Source organism: Sinocyclocheilus anshuiensis, unplaced genomic scaffold (genome assembly GCF_001515605.1).
Source record: "Sinocyclocheilus anshuiensis isolate Anshui unplaced genomic scaffold, SAMN03320099.WGS_v1.1 scaffold758, whole genome shotgun sequence".
In the NCBI taxonomy this organism is placed as follows: domain Eukaryota; kingdom Metazoa; phylum Chordata; class Actinopteri; order Cypriniformes; family Cyprinidae; genus Sinocyclocheilus; species Sinocyclocheilus anshuiensis.
The window spans coordinates 898,676-916,211 of record NW_015548126.1 but is presented as its reverse complement, the minus strand read 5'-3'; the positions used below and the strand labels follow the sequence as shown (position 1 = coordinate 916,211).

The 17,536-nt window shown below is 38.9% G+C and overlaps 1 protein-coding gene across 1 annotated transcript in view; it reads right to left on the bottom strand.

Annotated features, from left to right (window-relative positions):
• LOC107704745 (MDS1 and EVI1 complex locus protein EVI1-like) overlaps window positions 1-13,558 on the bottom strand; it is a 173,925-nt gene extending 160,367 nt beyond the window's left edge. The window contains exon 1 of the mRNA XM_016507734.1: window positions 13,236-13,558. Within this exon, the coding sequence (XP_016363220.1) occupies window positions 13,236-13,272 (37 nt within the window). The 5' untranslated portion in view covers window positions 13,273-13,558. The remainder of the gene's footprint in view (window positions 1-13,235) is intronic.
• Window positions 13,559-17,536: the final 3,978 nt, after the last annotated feature.

Sequence of the window (17,536 nt, the reverse complement as noted above, 5' to 3'; positions counted from 1 at the left end):
CACACACACACACACACACACACACACACACCTGCAGCTGCTGTATGAGACCAGACAGGTGTGACGAAAGTGTGTGTGTCAAGCAACAGAAATCTAGTATATTACTGGCCCCAAACCAAAGGAGAAAACATATGAGAAAAAATTTAAAGGAATAGATTACAAAACCCTTATGTCATACCATATATACAGTATATTGCAGAATGACCTGGGTGGTGTTTTCTTTAATAAAAAGTGAAAGAGGATCAAAGCAGTCATGCCAATAAATAAATAAACTAATAAATAAATAAATAAACCCACAAGACTATTTTTAACTAAAACTTTTTAAACTAAAAACTAAAAAAAGTGACACTGGTCCCAGGCCTCCCCAAAGCCGATATTATTAAAAACAATTATAATAATAATAAATTAAAAATTAAATGAATATTTGTTCATCCTCAGGCCATCCAAGATGAGTTTGTTTCACCATCAAAACAGATTTGGAGAAATTCAATGATAGATTTGTTTGTTACAAACAATCAGCTTTTCAATTCACAAGATGTTAACTGATGAACTGGAGTCGTGTGGATTATTGTGACGTTTTAGCATCATTTTAGACCAGTGGTCACCAACCTTTTTAGGCCCAAGATCCCTGACCTCGGCCTTTATGAAAGACAAGATCTACCTATTGAAGAATTGATAGAAAAAGACATCCCAGATTGTACTTCAAATTTGAGGCCTTTTACTTAGTATTTTAATTAGTGATGCTCCAATCATAGCTGATTCAGAATTCAGATTTTCTTTTCTTTCTTTCTTTCTTTTTTTTTTAACTAGCAAATTGGCTGATTCTGATACTGATATTTAAGCAAATTTATTTATTGGCTATTTGCTTTATAACAAACAAACTGGCTTCAAACTAAAATATCTAGCCGTTTGAAATTAGAGGCAACCACTGCATTTTAATCACAATCTGCACGGGCAGTTGTTTTTGATTTGATTTAGATTAATTTCAGGATTTAAAACAAAAAAAGAATGGTCTGACTTTAGGTGTTATTTATTTATTTGCTACATAAAACATCTGCACGAAACAAAAACAGCAGGCCTGAATGAGACGCACTCTCTGACAGGAGGTGGCGCTTATGAACAGGGTTGCCAGGTTTCGCGACCGACGGGTTGGCGACCACTGTTTTAGACTATTATTCTGACGGCACCCATTCACTGCAGAGGATCCATTCATAAGCAAGTGATGTAATGCTTAATTTCTCCAAATCTGGGGTCCGTTCTTCGTACGTCGCCAACTCAGTTAGCTGGATTTGATTACTGACAATTTGGCTTGATCTTGGATTATTTGGTTCTTCGAAGCTCATCCCAGAGTTGCTGTCATAGCAACAGTCAGTAAACTCGGGAGCAGGCTTATTTCATGTAAACAGGATTAGACTGCATCTTTTTAAGCAGAACTGATTCATAAAATCTATCCCAGCCACTGGTACTTTATTACAAGAGTACCCTACTGATCCAGGGACAGTAATTTAAAATAATAATAATTGAAAAATTAATTGAAAAATTATATAATAATGTTGTGTAGTCTATAATACTATAGACAGGCCAGTTTTACTCATTTAAATATTTATTCATGACAAAATAATTACTTTATATTTGTATTGGAGACTTGTATTGTATTTACACACATGCTATGTAGTTCATCTGTGTCGTGCATTAATTTTGAGTGGTGACCGATATTATGGAGCGCAGGAGATGCAGATAACTTGATCTCGACTCTTAAGAAACTTTAATTATTGCGGTCACGTAACAAATCTGTTTCAAAAATAAAATTAAATGAATTGCTAATTACAACACTGAAATAACAATGTAAAGCCCGTACAAATACTAGAAATCGTGAATATAAATAATTGGGAACCATGTAAAAAAAAATTAAAATAAAATAAAAACAGGCACATTTCATTTATCTAGTATACCATTTATGTAGTTTTGTTAGCTTGGCTGTTTCCTTATAAAGGTCCAGAAGTTTGTCAAGTTTTTCGTCAGGTGTCTTTTTTAATTATATGATGTCATTACGTTGCTGGCTTGCCGCCAGCCAATCGTTGCATTGCTGATCGTGGTTTTGAGTATAGATACAGCTGCCCTTTTCGGGGAACACAAGAACGCACAGTAATCTTAATTTAGCAGACAACTTAATCCAGATATTTTAATCAAATCCACAAATTCGTTTGAAGAACCAAATTAGCCAGAGATCAGTTATGACGATTAGAAGATCTGGCATCTTTCAAATCATCTCAGATGTATTAAGCGAGGTACGAAGAACGGGCCCCTGTTCTGATAAAGAAACAAACTCATCTATATTTTGGTTGGCCTGAGGGTGAGTACATTTTCAAGAAATTTACATTTTTGGGTTAACTATTCCTTTAAGTCTAAGCACTAAGAACACCCCAAATGTATTCTTGAAATGAGAAACTGTTGATGAATTCATGTCTTCATCTGTATGACAATATATTAATACAAGAATAAATTCCATCAGCCTGAACTACTAAATCTGCCAGCTTGTCTTCTGGCTACAACCCCAAACTCTGTGTGTGTGTGTGTGTGTGTGTGTGTGTGTGTGTGTGTCTGGGTGCAGTGTTGTGCTTGGCTGACACTTCACTATACGTCAGCGCAGTATCTCTTTTCACTGACGAATGAGATGAGACGTCTCCCTCATTTTCCCAAACTCTCAGCCGTTTGCTCGGATCTGCACTACTCCTCTTCAGTCTTCACTCCCCTAGTCCGTGTCTCCCAGGAGGCCGGGGCCAGACAGGGAGCTAAATTTAAACGGCAGCCCAGGCCGGGCACCAGCAGAGCTGGGGAGAACCAACAGAAGTGTGAATCTCTAGAGAAGTTTGTGTGTGTGTGATTGTGTGAGAGACAGACAGCTTTGTAGATGAGTCACAATCTCAGGAAGCGTCGGGAACAGGGCTCATCAAAGCGCAGAGCGAGGGCCAGATTCCTGGGCTGGGACCAGATTCCGGCCGCTGGGAATCTTTGGAATGCCGCTGGGAGAGGAAGGGAATCTCTACTGTCTCTATTGTTCGGCCTCTTCCTCAGTCTGTGTGAGTTTGGACGTGTCCCATCTCCGGGTCGAAATGGAAAAGATCCGATTGCGATGGACCGGCCTCGTCGCACGTCCAAATTCCCCTTCATAGGTAACACGACTCTCGCTAATCACAGTTACCTTCCTTTACACACACACAAACACAATCTCAATATGACCCCATACGACCTGCTATACAGTTGAAGATGACCTCATTCAGAAAAAGCACACAATGTTCTTCCAACCCAAGCCAGTCTGACCTGAGAGGTCAAAGGTCACAGTGTATTAAAACAGGTTCAGACCAGATCAGACCGGTGAGTTGATGATGAAACAATGATTGCTCACTGTCAAAAACTGTTCATTGATACCTAATGCATTCACAAATTGAACCTAAATCAGCTTACAAAAACCACTTTAACCACCTTATGATGGTATGATCCGTTTTTTCCTCACAGCAAAATATATATATATATTTTATTTAAAATATAATTTATATATATATATATATATAATGAACAGTATGAACATTTTGAGATTTGTTACCCTGGACCACAAAAGTCGCTGGGGTATATTTGCAGCAATAGCCAAAAATACATTGTATGGGTTAAAATGATTGATCTTTCTTTTATACCAAAAATCATTAGGATATTAAGTAAAGATCATGTTCCATGAAGATATTTTGTAAATTTCCTACCGTACATACATCAAAACTGAATTTTTTATTAATATGCATTGCTAAGAACTTCATCTGGACAACTTTAAAGGCGATTTTCTCAATATTTAGATTTTTTTGCACCCTCAGATTACAGATTTTCAAATAGTTGTATCTCGGCCAAATATTATCTTACCCTAATAAACATGGAAAGCTTATTTATTCAGCTTTAAGATGATGTATAAATCAAAGCTTCCTTAGTCAATCAGGCAAGCTAGGGTGATGTTGATGAGCAAAGGAAAGCAATCATTTTTCCACCTCAAAGTGTCACAAGTGCTTAGTTGATGTTTTAGTAAACAATCAAAAAATGGACATTCACGTTAGTGGATTGATAAATCATTACAGGTTTATGGGAGAACTTCCTCACCATTGTTAAAGTGCACCGCAACTGCGGAAACCTATCTGCTTTTATCTATTAAGGGTTACAATAAATTGGCTTATAGCAAATACGTTCTCTGCACACAAAAAGTCCAAGTCATTTGTATAAATTATTAAATTAGTTTATCTACAGGTCATATTTGCTTTTATGTCTTAAAAGCAAACAGAAAGGTCATGTATGAAGAGAGAGTACAGTAGGCATAGAAACAAAGAGTTAAGCACGTTTCGAATGGTATTAGTTTTCTAAACAATGTTGAGAACAGTTATTAATAAAGGATGTCTGTTATTTCATGGATTGTGATTGAATTAACCAAAAGAATCAAATAAATCAATTTGTGAAACAACTTTACCTGACCTTATGCACAAATAAGGCTTTAGTGAGTGTTTATGCGTGTGTGTATGTATGTGTGATATATCTGACAGAGATGAAAGGTGTGTTGAAATGTCCTCTTGTCTTTCCTGTTCCTTGACCTTCTCAAACAATATGTGCTTAAACTTCTCACTTGAGTTCATCACAAACACAAAAGAGAGAGAGAGAGAGAGAGAGAGCGAGAGATACCCACACCCTCTGGATATCACACCACGCTGGAACATAAAGATGGGGACTTTCTGAAAAAGAGTGTGTAACAGGCTGTTATCAGGCCGTTCACAAAGCAATTGTTGATTAATTCCTGTTAATGGCTAGAATCCAAACAGAGCTAACAGAGAGGAGACCCTTGCCAATAATTACTAACATTTCTGAGTGAAAGCACTCACATACACATTCATAATAGGAATCAATCATAATGGTTGAATAGTCATACAACTGAAAAGTTTGGGGTTTGTAAGACTTTTTGTTTATACATTTTATTTTAATGTTTTTAAAATAAGTCTCTTATGCTCACCAAGACTGCATTTACTATTTGATTAAAATAAAAAAGTTGTGAAATATTTATATCATTTAAAATAACTGTTCTATTGTTTTATTTTTTAATATATTCCTGTGATTTTCAGCATCTTTTCTCCAGTCATCAGTGTTAAACGATCCTTCAGAAATCGTTCTAATGCTGACATTTCTTATTATTATCAACGCTGAAAGCAGTTGTTCTGCTTAATATTTTTGTGGAAACGGTAATACATTTATTTCAGGAATTTTTGATGAAAAGACCACATTTATTTTTACATTTTTGTAACATTATAAATGTCTTTACTAACACATTTGATCAATTTAATGTGTGCTTGCTGAATGCTCAAAGCATTCATTTCTTAAATTATAAATAAATAAATAAATTCTTATTGACCCCACACTTTTAAAACAGCAGTATTTGGGCAGGGAAAATAACTAACTCAGTGAATGACTGACTGAATGAACGCTGGGATGATCTCAGAGAATCTAAATTAATTCTTTCTAAAGCACCCAACCATTATAGTAGCGCTTTTTTAAACAAACCACTTAACAATAAATAAAAAAAAAAAATACTGTTGAACATTTACTATGCATAATCTCTTTTACACATCCCTAATTCAAACACACACTTGCATGTAAACCACATGCCAGCAGATTCTTAAATAATCATTATTATCCGAACCAATCAGCTATTGTTTTGTAGATATTTTTAGTCTATGTAAACTTTTGACAACAACAGATTTGTACTCTATATTGTGTCATCTTTCTTGCAAATTAGATCTGAATTGTGATACATCTGTTTATGCCTTTAAACTGTAAAGACGCTCATATTTTGATTCTCGTGCACAGAAAAAGTTGAGTATCATAACAACATCACAACTCCTGTAAAGCAGCATTTCATTTACGCAAACGCAAAGCCTTTACCTAAAACGAACTGTTCTATTGCTGCATCGCAAGAACTGGTACTTCCTTCAGGAAATGCAAATGCGGTTAGTACCTGCTGCAGGACTGTTGGCCGACAACTGCATAGTTGTATCATTAGCTAACGTACATTACTGCTTAATGCCAAACAGTGCTATCCTAATGCTACCTAATTCCTATAAAAAGTGTGGTAGACAGCAAACACACACACACACACACACACACAAAACAACTGTGCGAATCCAAAGAGATCAATAAAAGTGTGAGCTACGAACTCACGTCCACACCACAAGAATCAAACAACCTCAAATACACGCAGATATAGAAACACAATGCAGGTAACTCTTAGGAATACTGATTTCATCTAAACACACACAGACAATGGCACAAGGGAGGTGCCCGTCTGACCAACAAGCAGACAAATGAAGTCAACAATATGCACGCCCATTAATAAAGTGTGATTTACACACACGCACATATTCGCAGTACAAAAATATGCTTCGTTTCTTTTGGGACCGTCTGTAGATAATGACCTCAACCTTGGCACACACCCTGGGCAGACTGTCGGCAGCGCACTGGTGAGCCTTTGTGTGTGTGTCCGTGTATGGATATGTGTGTGTGCGCGTTCATATCTTTATCAGAGACAGTTTGACCTTTGGACTGAGGGCAGGGAGAGCTTTACTCATTGTTCTGTGCTGGTACTGGTTTCCCTGTGGTAAACACAACTGAAAGGTTCCCAGGCCTCCCAAACCCACACACACACACACCATTCTCACAATGTCCGTACAGCACCCAGGCTGCACGTCAGTCCCATTCGGACTCTTTCACACACCTACACGCACAAACACATTAATTCTGTGCAAACATTTAACTCATAGAGAACACACCCCTGAGGACCGCCTGGCACCACTGACTGAATCTGCTAATGGCTGACCTGCTTCTTCCTGCGTAAACCACATTATAGGAACTTGTTCATGCTGGTTGAGACAGATCTACACTTAATCGTTAGTGCTTTAAGGACGTAAACTTCACAATGACCTTCCGCTGGTTCTGTGGGGTGACCTTCAGCTCAAATGAGAAGGGAGGAGATGAACATTGTGCTCTATACCATTAAGTTAAAATGTAATTGTAAATCTGTAAAGCCTTTTCTTATTGTAACACTTGCTATACGGCTCATACTTAGGGTTGTGCTACGGACCTCAAATTTGGGCTTTTTTTCACACTGCATTTAACCTAGGTTCACTTGTCTTTTGAAACTCTGCATTTCACCCCAAATAAAGTAATGTTTCACTTTTGTCAGTTTGCATTTAAACACTTGAACTTTCGACCCTGGGTTTACGCAAACCTGCTCTGCAGGTCTAGAACTGCTGTTCCTTGGTTTATACAGTAACAAACAGCCAATCATAATCTTAGTGGCACTTGTCTCATTACATATCCATGAGCACTGTATGGTCAAAACTTTCATGTGTTTTATTCTTGTCAGCATTTGAAGGAAATCAAAATGACAATCAGAATGAGTTACTTGGAGTGAAAAAAGAAAAAGACTATATAAGACTAACTGGATGGTAAATAATAAAAAATGAACAAGCTCAACTGATGCACAAGTGCGAGACAAGAGTTGGTTTGGTGTTTGTCTAATCAATGACACTTAAACCGTAAATATGCAAAAAGGATGTTAACCCAGGGTTTACAAATATACAGTGTGAAACATCAAAACCTGAAAATACAATATTAATTCTTGACTAGGGTGAAAAGCAATGGTAAAGACAAGCAAGGGTTCTTTTAACCCACAGTCAGTTGTGTTGGAAAATTTCATATTTATTCAGAAAAGCCGGACACTTTTAGCCCTAATGCAAAATAAAAAGCATTGCACTTTAGGTATATAAAATGTTTTACTTATGTATTCGCTATGCATTGACTTGCAGCCACAGAGAATGACGGGAGATGTAGTTTTCTCACACATCCACATCTCCTCACAAACCTTGCATGCTTTAACTTGAACTGCTGTTCTCAAAAAAGTACACAGCATGCATAGACATTAGGTTGTACAGTCAACATTCACAATTAAACTTAATTCATGTGCACTCGTCTCATAAATATGATCATTCTGATGTAAAGCAGCAATGTTGGCTCTTTAGACTGAGGTTAGAAAATATAGAAATCTAGTGTTAAAATACTTGGAGAGAAAACATTTTTTATACAAAAAAAGCGAATTAACTTGAATTGAAATCTACAGGTTGACTCTTTTAACTCGTGCTACATTTTCACTAAAATTTACATTTACATTCAAATTTCAATGAGAATACTTTTTATAAACTAGTGAACGGAGCAAATAAACTTGAATAATGCTTCCTCTCCAAGTAAAGATGAGTCAAGACCAGTCAAACAGTGACATCTGATGGTTTGGGGGGTGTTGGCTTGACATTGACTTATTACTCGACTGGCCTGATGCCTGCGCTCAGTTCATGGTTCCTGCTGACTTCAATCAAGGCAGAGCTTTTCTTAGACTGATTCAGGACCTGTCGCACGGGGATAAAAAGTGACTGGACGTACTGAACAACAACCCCCATAATTCCCTGTGGAACACAAACGACATAGCCATCAGTCACACCAATCAAATCTCCAAATAAACATCCATATGACCTGACCCCTGACCAATCAGAGCACAAGATAAATAAACCGTTGACCCGGCCATTTCAATTCACTCTCGGCAGACGCAGACACTCGTTGAATCATTAGGGAGGGAAAGAGAGAGAAGGAGAGAAAGTAGTGGTATTATAAGTGTTGATGGATGAGGGTAACTGTGTTATTGTCACCTACATCCACTCCTTCCTCTCCTAACATATACAAGGAAATCGCTTCTTTCTTTGGCATCTATGGGACAGACACTCTGACACACGATTCAAAGAATCATATATATCATAAACATATCCCCTCCTCCATCTCATCTCCTCTTGTTTTTTTACTCAGATGAAATCTCGCACAAACAGACAAGAGGATAATTTCCCAGGACATAAGCAGACCTTTCGGCTAAACTCAGCAGCTTCTGGCTAATCAATCAATCCTTTGAGAACATGTGATCAATCATGATCAAAACCCACAGTGGCCTGCAACTCTCTCCATCTTACGCAGATGCACACACTCGAAACCTGGGAACGCTAGCCTTGTTTCGAACTGACCCCATCACGGCCCACTGTTTTACTCGTAATTAACTCATCGGTCACTTCGACTTTGTCTCTGAAACAAAAGTCTTCAGTTTTAGACTCACTGATCTTTTCAGAGTGGACATGCATGCATGGAAGCTGAAAAGAGGCACAGGAAATTCTCCAAGGGAAAGCATTACAATCCCAGGAACTCAACTAAAAACTTTGTAGTATATCATGCCAGGGAAGAGAGAGAGAAGAAAAGTAAATATTTACTCAAGAGGTTAAAAAACTGAGACGTTAACATTGTAGATTTCCACTTTTTTCACAGTCCGAGAAGTGAAGACAACATAAAAAATTTTTTTCTTGTTTTCTTCCGTCCCCAGTGAGTCTGAAAAATGTTTTGGCCAGACACGGTTCACTCTCCGTGAAATATGGACATTTTTTCTACCGAGCTCTCAGATTCAGCATCAGGCAAACGAACGAGCATTTAATACGGTTCGCGCTCACCTTTCTAAATGGCCCGATCCGTTCACCCCGTTCTGAATGGGCTCTATAATGAGCCCAGGGGGCGGCGGACGCGAGACGCAGCAGCACGGCCCATTGCACAATGCAGAATCTAATGCGCGCCCGTGTCTGAGAAGAAGAGAGAATGCTCGCGCGCGGGGCTTATTCTCACGCGCTTCACTCACGCGGAATGTCACATTGTTAAATTTGGAGCCTCGTCTCTTTTTCCCTTTCTCAGCATCGAGTTGATTTTCCGTTGTTTGGACACTTTCACGGTGAAGTAAGTCACATCAAAGTCAAAACAAAAGTCGTGGCGTGAAACTGATGGAGCTGTCGAAGACGCCGAATGGGACAAAGGGACAATCAAAAGTCTTGCTGAACATGTGCAGCTTATCAAATGCAGTTATCATCAAAAGAGAAATCAGATAGTTAGGCCTCAATGAGCGTGGGGGAAATGCTTCTGAATTGATCTTAAAGTCTGTAATTTCACAGACACATATATGAGGGTAAATAACAGCTGCACTTAGAAAACTACATCCGACTGAAGATATTACTAAAAGGTTTTAATCTTCAAGGTTTAACAGTTTTATTCTTTAATTAGAACTTTACAGTTGCCTGTACTTGAATAGAAATCATTCTGCTATTCAACTGTAAATAAGAAGCTATACAATATTAATAGCCACTTTGCAATTTATTATTGCTGTACACCCTATAATACAGGCTACATATTGATACTTGATATATTGCCCCTTGTGTGCATCTTTTACATAAATGAATGTACACGTAAATATTGTTTGAAAGTACATATGTACAGTATATTACCTTGCACCTGACTGATATTTCTACCTCAGTTGCAAGGACGCTATATTTCACTGCTTCTGTACGCTGCACAATGACAATAAAGTTCTAATCTTATTCATGAACAGGTATATTACCTACAATACGCAATGAACCCATTTTCATCAAGACATTCAGACAAGGTACATTTGGCAGACTTTAAAGTGTACACCGCTACATAATAAACAGTGGAATTAAAACTGTCAAGATCCGTCAGTAAGTCATTGGTAGGGTTTCACCTGACAGCACAGTCTGATTTCTGGCAGGTCAAGGTTATTATTCCCGTTCATGAGGTGTAATTTTACCCCATTCATAGTAAACCTGCAACATCATGCTGAGGGATATTGGACACTTGGCACGCCGTGTTAAAACATTATAGACAATTTAAGACTGTTGGACCTGCAGGTGAAATGTCCGGCACCGCTGGCCAAATCCACAAAACATGTCGTGCACACACACCAGCTAAACGACCGATTTTTATTACCTTTCCAGCACTCACACACATCAGTGCGAGCGCGTGCAGCCAGAGTGATGTGCGGTGAGCGCGCGCGGCAGCGGCCACACGGAGAGGAGATTACTTTTTCCTTTTTTTCCCCCTTCAAGGAAACCGAGTCCGCAGCTACTCAGACTAACGCGCTGAACGCGCTTTTACCGGCAGACGGGCCCCGTTATGAGGAGTCTGGGAATTTAAATATTCAATGTTGACACAGTGCAGGGCTGGCGCGAGACCAGAGAGGCCAGTGTCTCGCGGGACCCGCGCGGTCCAGAACATTCTCTCCCTTTCACTTAATAGGTAGAAATCTTCTTCTTACATCTTGGGTAAATAATAATCTTTAAATACACCCCTCGACAATTATCCCACTATTATCAAATAATGATAATAATGACGCCGGAGCTCGGAGAGGGTGGGAAGGTTTGTAACAATATTGGCGAGTATCTCTCGACTTGAAAAAAAAAAAAAAGGTGTCCGTGTGTAACATCATTCTATTCCCTTTCCATGTTAATAATGAGTTTATGTGTGTTCATATAATTACATTTGTGAAGCTACTAGCCTACTCAACTTGGCGTTTAGATGTAATTAATACAAATCTGAAGTCTAAAAAACAGTTTAAAAGAGGAGAAAAGACGTGCTCTAGAGCAAAATCATAAAACAGTGGAGCTATGATGTCCATGGTTATCTAGCCTATTAAATGACGTCGATATTAATGACAGCCTATATAAATCTAAAAAAGTGAGATATCTCTGGAATAATGCAATTTCTTACACTTGTAGCAATCTTACAAAAAGTGATGACTGACCCTACCTGCCACAACAGGAAACAACACAAAAGTGAAATTGCGTTGGTCTGGTCGCATAGATATGTGTGGACGAGAGAGCTCGTGTGCACGTGAGCGTGTTTGACAACTTGCTGCTGTACGCAGAAAAATCCGATGGTAGGGCATAGGGCTCGAGAGGTAGTTTATTGAACGGATAAGACCCACACGACCCCTGTCTCTGTCCAGACGGAGCGCGCGCAGTGTCTAGCCCATCACGGTGCTGTCGACAGGAAAGGAAACAATAATTCAAGAGCAAAATGATCCTTTACTTTGTTTTCACAGCCTCTTTTGTTACCTACCCACATACAGTCAACAATAAGTTTTTGACCAGCTGTCACGGTCTATTATTTAAAAAAATAAATAAACATAATTTCAAGTTTTTTTTATTTTTCAAGTTCATTATTGAAAGTACAGTAGACTTTATAAAAAAAAAATAAAGTAAAAAAAAAAAAAAAACACCAAACCTTTTAGCTCTGCCCCGAGAGTATAAAACGCTGTTAAACACTGAAATATTTGCATGGATTTTCGTGGCGAGGACCACAATGAGAGTTTATTGGAAAACAGCAAAAAAGAAAATTGCTCAAATCAGAGTCAGCAGCAGCCTACTGCGCACGAGGGGGGCCGAATTATTCACAGAGCTGAGCGAAATGCATTCGTTCCGAATAAATCCAATGAGGAGGGGAACAACTTCCCACTAACTACTTGATGTTGAGTTTAGGCGTTTGAGCTTGTGTTGTGGCGTGGCATTGAACACATGCATTGAACGTCAACTCAAACAAGCGCCTAAGGCAACCCGTAATCAAAAACTAAGATTACAGTCGACCGTTTAGAGGGCCATAACAAACAAAAACATTTCTCCGAGCTGTTCATACCGGAACCAAAATTCATAACGGGATTTGATCACTTGTTGCACAAGCAGAATCGACAATTAGCCTACATAGAAAAAAGGGTAGGATATTAATGTCCACATATGAGCATACTTCAAAGCACTTTTTAACCACAGTCCTATTAATCTAGCATATATGCATTTCATTGGACTGCCTGCCGAAATATCAGCTTTAAGATACCTGTTTGCATTTAAAAGCGTGCCTCCGCAGCTGCTTTCTGTTGTCGTCTATAGGCGAAGCTGTCTTTTCAAAGTCACGGCTGCAAATTGATGTGACCGGAGCCGTAGAAACATGCACGAACGGTGTTGTTTTATCGAACGCCGGGGCGCTCGGGGCTTGAACAGAGAACGCGATTACAGCGTGCGATGGTTACAAAGTTTGCGCGGCACGCTCAACTTTTATGCCAGTTTCGAAGCGATGTCCGACCGCGCGCCGCGGTTCGCGTTTAGCTTGTCTTCAACTCTTACAAGCGACTGAAACCGCTGGGCTCTGCTGACTAACTGTTTAGTGACTAAAATGTTTCTATGCATCATACACATGGACAAGATGGCAGTTGAAAAGGGCTAAAAAAGAGATGTTGCACCTACCAGTGGTCAGTTTCCTTGCCCTGCCTTTGGACCTCATGATGCCCGTCTCTCGGCGTGGGTTTGTCGGATTTTTTCTCGAATCTTTTCCTCCTTTTTCTTTTTTCCTCTGTCCTTTTTCTCTGTGATTCTCAATCCCAGACGCACTATCTCTCCAGCATTGTCAGTTTGGACACCTTCGCACATGCGCACACCCCCGAGCTGCCAGCATCGTCAAAAAAGTTTGGAACGATTCATCACCCAAGTATTACAGATCTTGTCAGATTGCAATAGCCAGCGAGATCCCTCTCGTGTCAGATCTTCAGAGATCAGTGGGCGCGGGACGGAGCTATTCGCGACCTCCGGGTGCACGAGGAACCGGAGACATTAATTATAATGAAGCAGTCTCGAGCGTCCAAGGCGCCCGGTCTTTTGTTTTAAATGAAGACGCATTAATCACTGTTCGGGTAAATGACTATTGTAAAACGGTTTCATTAAACGTTTTATCTTGTTTAATTGAGATTTGACCATCGTTATGAATTTATGAAAATGATCAACTTTTACTTATCTCCCCCTCCCTCAGCTAGGCGCGTGGGCAGTCAGTGCGAGGGCAGCCCGCTGAATATTTTTTTCTTGCATGCGGCACTGACAATTATTAATCTGCGGAGTTGAGCTTGCTCTCAATTCATGTAGTCCGACTACATTCATATGACTTGATAACAATTTTTTTTTGAAGTAGCATATTTATTAAAAACAAAAACATTTTTGTAATGTAAAACGGAAAGTGATCTCTGATACCTTTGGGACACATTTTTGGAGATGCCCAGCAATGCTCAAATTAAATAGCCTACATTAGATCTAGGCCTTTAGCTGATATGATCTTGATATATGATTCTCCATTACATAACGAATATATTAGCTTTATTTCATCTAATTTTATTTTGGCTTTTATTATTAGTTTTCAAAACGGGTGAGAATTTGGGGAACTCTTGGGTCATTAAGTTAATTGTCCATTAATTAGAAGCGCGTGACATCATGTTGACCTTGCACATGAACCTTTAAAAGGGTCGCTTTCCTCTCACTGGCGGTATTGATTGCTAAGTATTTCTAAAACGGATCCAATTAATCTGGCATCACTCTGCATAAAAATGAATGGTGCAGAATAAACATCAGCACACGTCCACGCCTCTCTGAGCTATGAGCTGACCAGCACTTACAAATACAACACTTAGGCTAGCCAACAGAAAATAAAGAGGTTCTTAAAATAACAAAAACAGAAACGTTATCCAATATTTTGCCAAATTACAACTCGCAATTATCAAAAATATCAGTGCTCATATTTATTCATGTTTCATTATTTGTTTAATTGAGCGGAGTCTATAACTTAAACTCAGCTAAAATGTCCAATAATGAATTGATTTTTAACAAATCAAAAGAAATGTTATTAAAATTTAATCGTGAGGGAACTTTTTGATGAAAACAAAGTCTTCAAATGTTGCACAAGAAACAAACAATAAAATAAGCGTTAGAGAACAAACACAGCGACCCAATGCAACTTCTCTCCATGACAGAGAGAAAGAGTAGAGTGCAGTTGTAGTCCTCCTTTGTTTTGCCGTGCGTTAGCATTAGTTTACATCAACACAGTTTTTATCCATCCGCAATATCTCACCGTCCTTATTTTTCACAGTATATTTTATGTTGATACTCTGACCCCGTCGGCCAGAGATGGCGTATAGCTGGCGCACTGGTGTGAGGATCAGTCAAGACCCCGTGGGCTGTAATTATTGAAAATTAATTGAGGCCAGAACCCTTTTGGAAATGCGGCTAAATTATTAGCTTGTCGTCCGGTTTAAATTCAACCCCATCAAAAAGAGAGCATACAGTTTACCTTCTGTGATTAATACTCCAACCTAATTAAAGGTTTGCCCTCTTCTGTCGTTTGATGTACAGCACACAGAGGTCGTTGGCGAGATTCGGCGATGTTAAAGAGGGAAGGGAAGGGTTAAAATAAAAACATAATTTGTAAAGTCGGGGGCTCTCGCGCCAGACTGAAAGTGAAATGGGAGCCGCGGGCACAAGGAAATTACCGCGCGCCCGCATGACCTTTGCGCGAGGTAATCAATCAAGTGATCAACAGGGATATTTATCAATACTACATACATCCTGTCGGCTGCTCCTCAAACTCGAAATCACAACAGTGCAGATACTGGCGCGTGTGAAGCTGAATTATTTTATATAGGCTAATGTCTGTGATTATAATAGAGTGGTCAATCGCAATAGGGCTACCCATTGGTAACTAAAATGCTACTTTAAAACGTTAAAAGTAGCTTCAAACACAGCTACCAAAGAAAAACAATGGTCGAATTAATAATAATAATAATAATAAAAGTGAGCAAAAACTTGCGAGATGTTTAATATAGGCCTATTTTTATTACTCAACAGAGGGACAAGGAAAAGAATGATGCTGAGAAAAATATGCTGAGCACTGCCAGAAGGGTAAGAATGATATTAATCCAGTTTTTACGACCATAAAAACCGATTTACCCCGGTCATTTAATTAATATAATTATATTGGCATCAGTTAACGGCATTATTTAACTCGGCAAAGTCATAATGCTTGTTGGTTTGGCAGAAAATATTACGCAGTGAAAAATAGCAGGCAGGCAGCACAAGGAAGAAAAAACCAGCGGTGCCCCAGCGAGCACTGCCCCTCTGAGGAGACGCGCGTAACGAGAGACCGAGCGAACACGGGCGCATTCTTCACATCCGCGGAGACTCTGCCAACGACTCCCTCTGCCCAGCCTCTCCGCTTCAAACGAGCGGAAACATTCCGTAACCACAGCTTCACGGCAGAGAGAGTGGGTAGAACAGGCGGCAGCAAACATCGCTTATTTTATTTATTTATTTTTACCTTAGAACTAGTTTGCACACTGTGCATTGATTGTTTACGATGCATTCTCGATTATGTGTAGCTATTAAACAAGTAGGCCAACATTTTTATTTTTTTATTTTTTTTACAAATTAGTATACGTTTCAACTTAAGTTTAAACTCTTCGGGTACCACAAAAGTTAAATCACAAGTTAGTAAGTGTACATGAAATCCCACGTAGGCGGTAACCATAGCAACAATAGCGCGTTAGAACCCTTTTTGTTCGAATCATCATCCCGCCTTCAATGACATCATTGGACTCGTATATCACACATTTACAAATATATCACAAAATATAAGTGTTTGTTTAAAAAGTTTGAGTGCTAGAGACGCCAAAAGACAATCAGGGTTGCTCGAGACCATAACAGATTGCTACGAAAATGTCCTATTGAAATTCCTTTACAAATGTGGATCCCCCTGCAAGTTACTGCATACTTCGAATACTGTAGAAAATATATAGCTAAGGTTGAGGCTTTGCTTGGCGAGTAGGCTGCTATTTACACATCTGCGGTGGGGCTCCACGTCCAACAGCAACAATGTATGATTACTGTGAAATCAATGGCTATTGAAAATGGCTTTAATAAAACAACGTTAATAATATCACGTCAGGCTTAAATGGTTTTAAAAGTATCCGAGTTAACAAGTTTATTTATGAAAATGGCACATAACGGGGCAAACCAATCCAATCGAATGGCATTAGCAAACATCTAACAGTGTCAAACAAACGTACTCTAATTTCCTTGAGTACTTTTGATCACATCTCTAGAACAGCAACTGGAATATTGTGATTTATCATATCTCTTTTTTATAGGTAATAATTGCAAGTGATAGTCAAGACAATTGTCTACAAAGCAGAAAAGTAAAACGCTGTCTAAAAACACGCTGGATATGTCGTGCTAGAGGACGTTAAACAATCACTGAAAACGATCTGGGAGTAAAACCCAAGCCACAAGACGCTGATCGTTGGGCAACAGTGAAAAACTCTCTCATTAAACTCCGCTGTGGGGAAAGACATTGTGCTGATCTAGCACGCCTGTTCGTCAGTCATAAAAATCCATCGCTATCCCATAATAAATCTGATTCATTCATATGTTGTGTATCGCTTCTTTTGAGTGAAAGGGTATTTAGTAATTGAAGTGCTTGTTGCACAGCCAAGACTGAATTTTATGCCCTCGCTACACTAGACCGAAATCGAAGGCTGAAAGAGCTCATGCAGTCAGAACATTTGAAATCCTTTATGTCTCTTGCAGCCACCAAACAAAAACATGCAATTTCAGTGATAATCTATTCAAGCAACCAATAAATATCTAATTATTTAGATTTATTTAAATTGTAATTTTAATGTCCATTTTAAAATATTTCTGTAGTGTTGTAATAGACCATACATTAAGTAGCC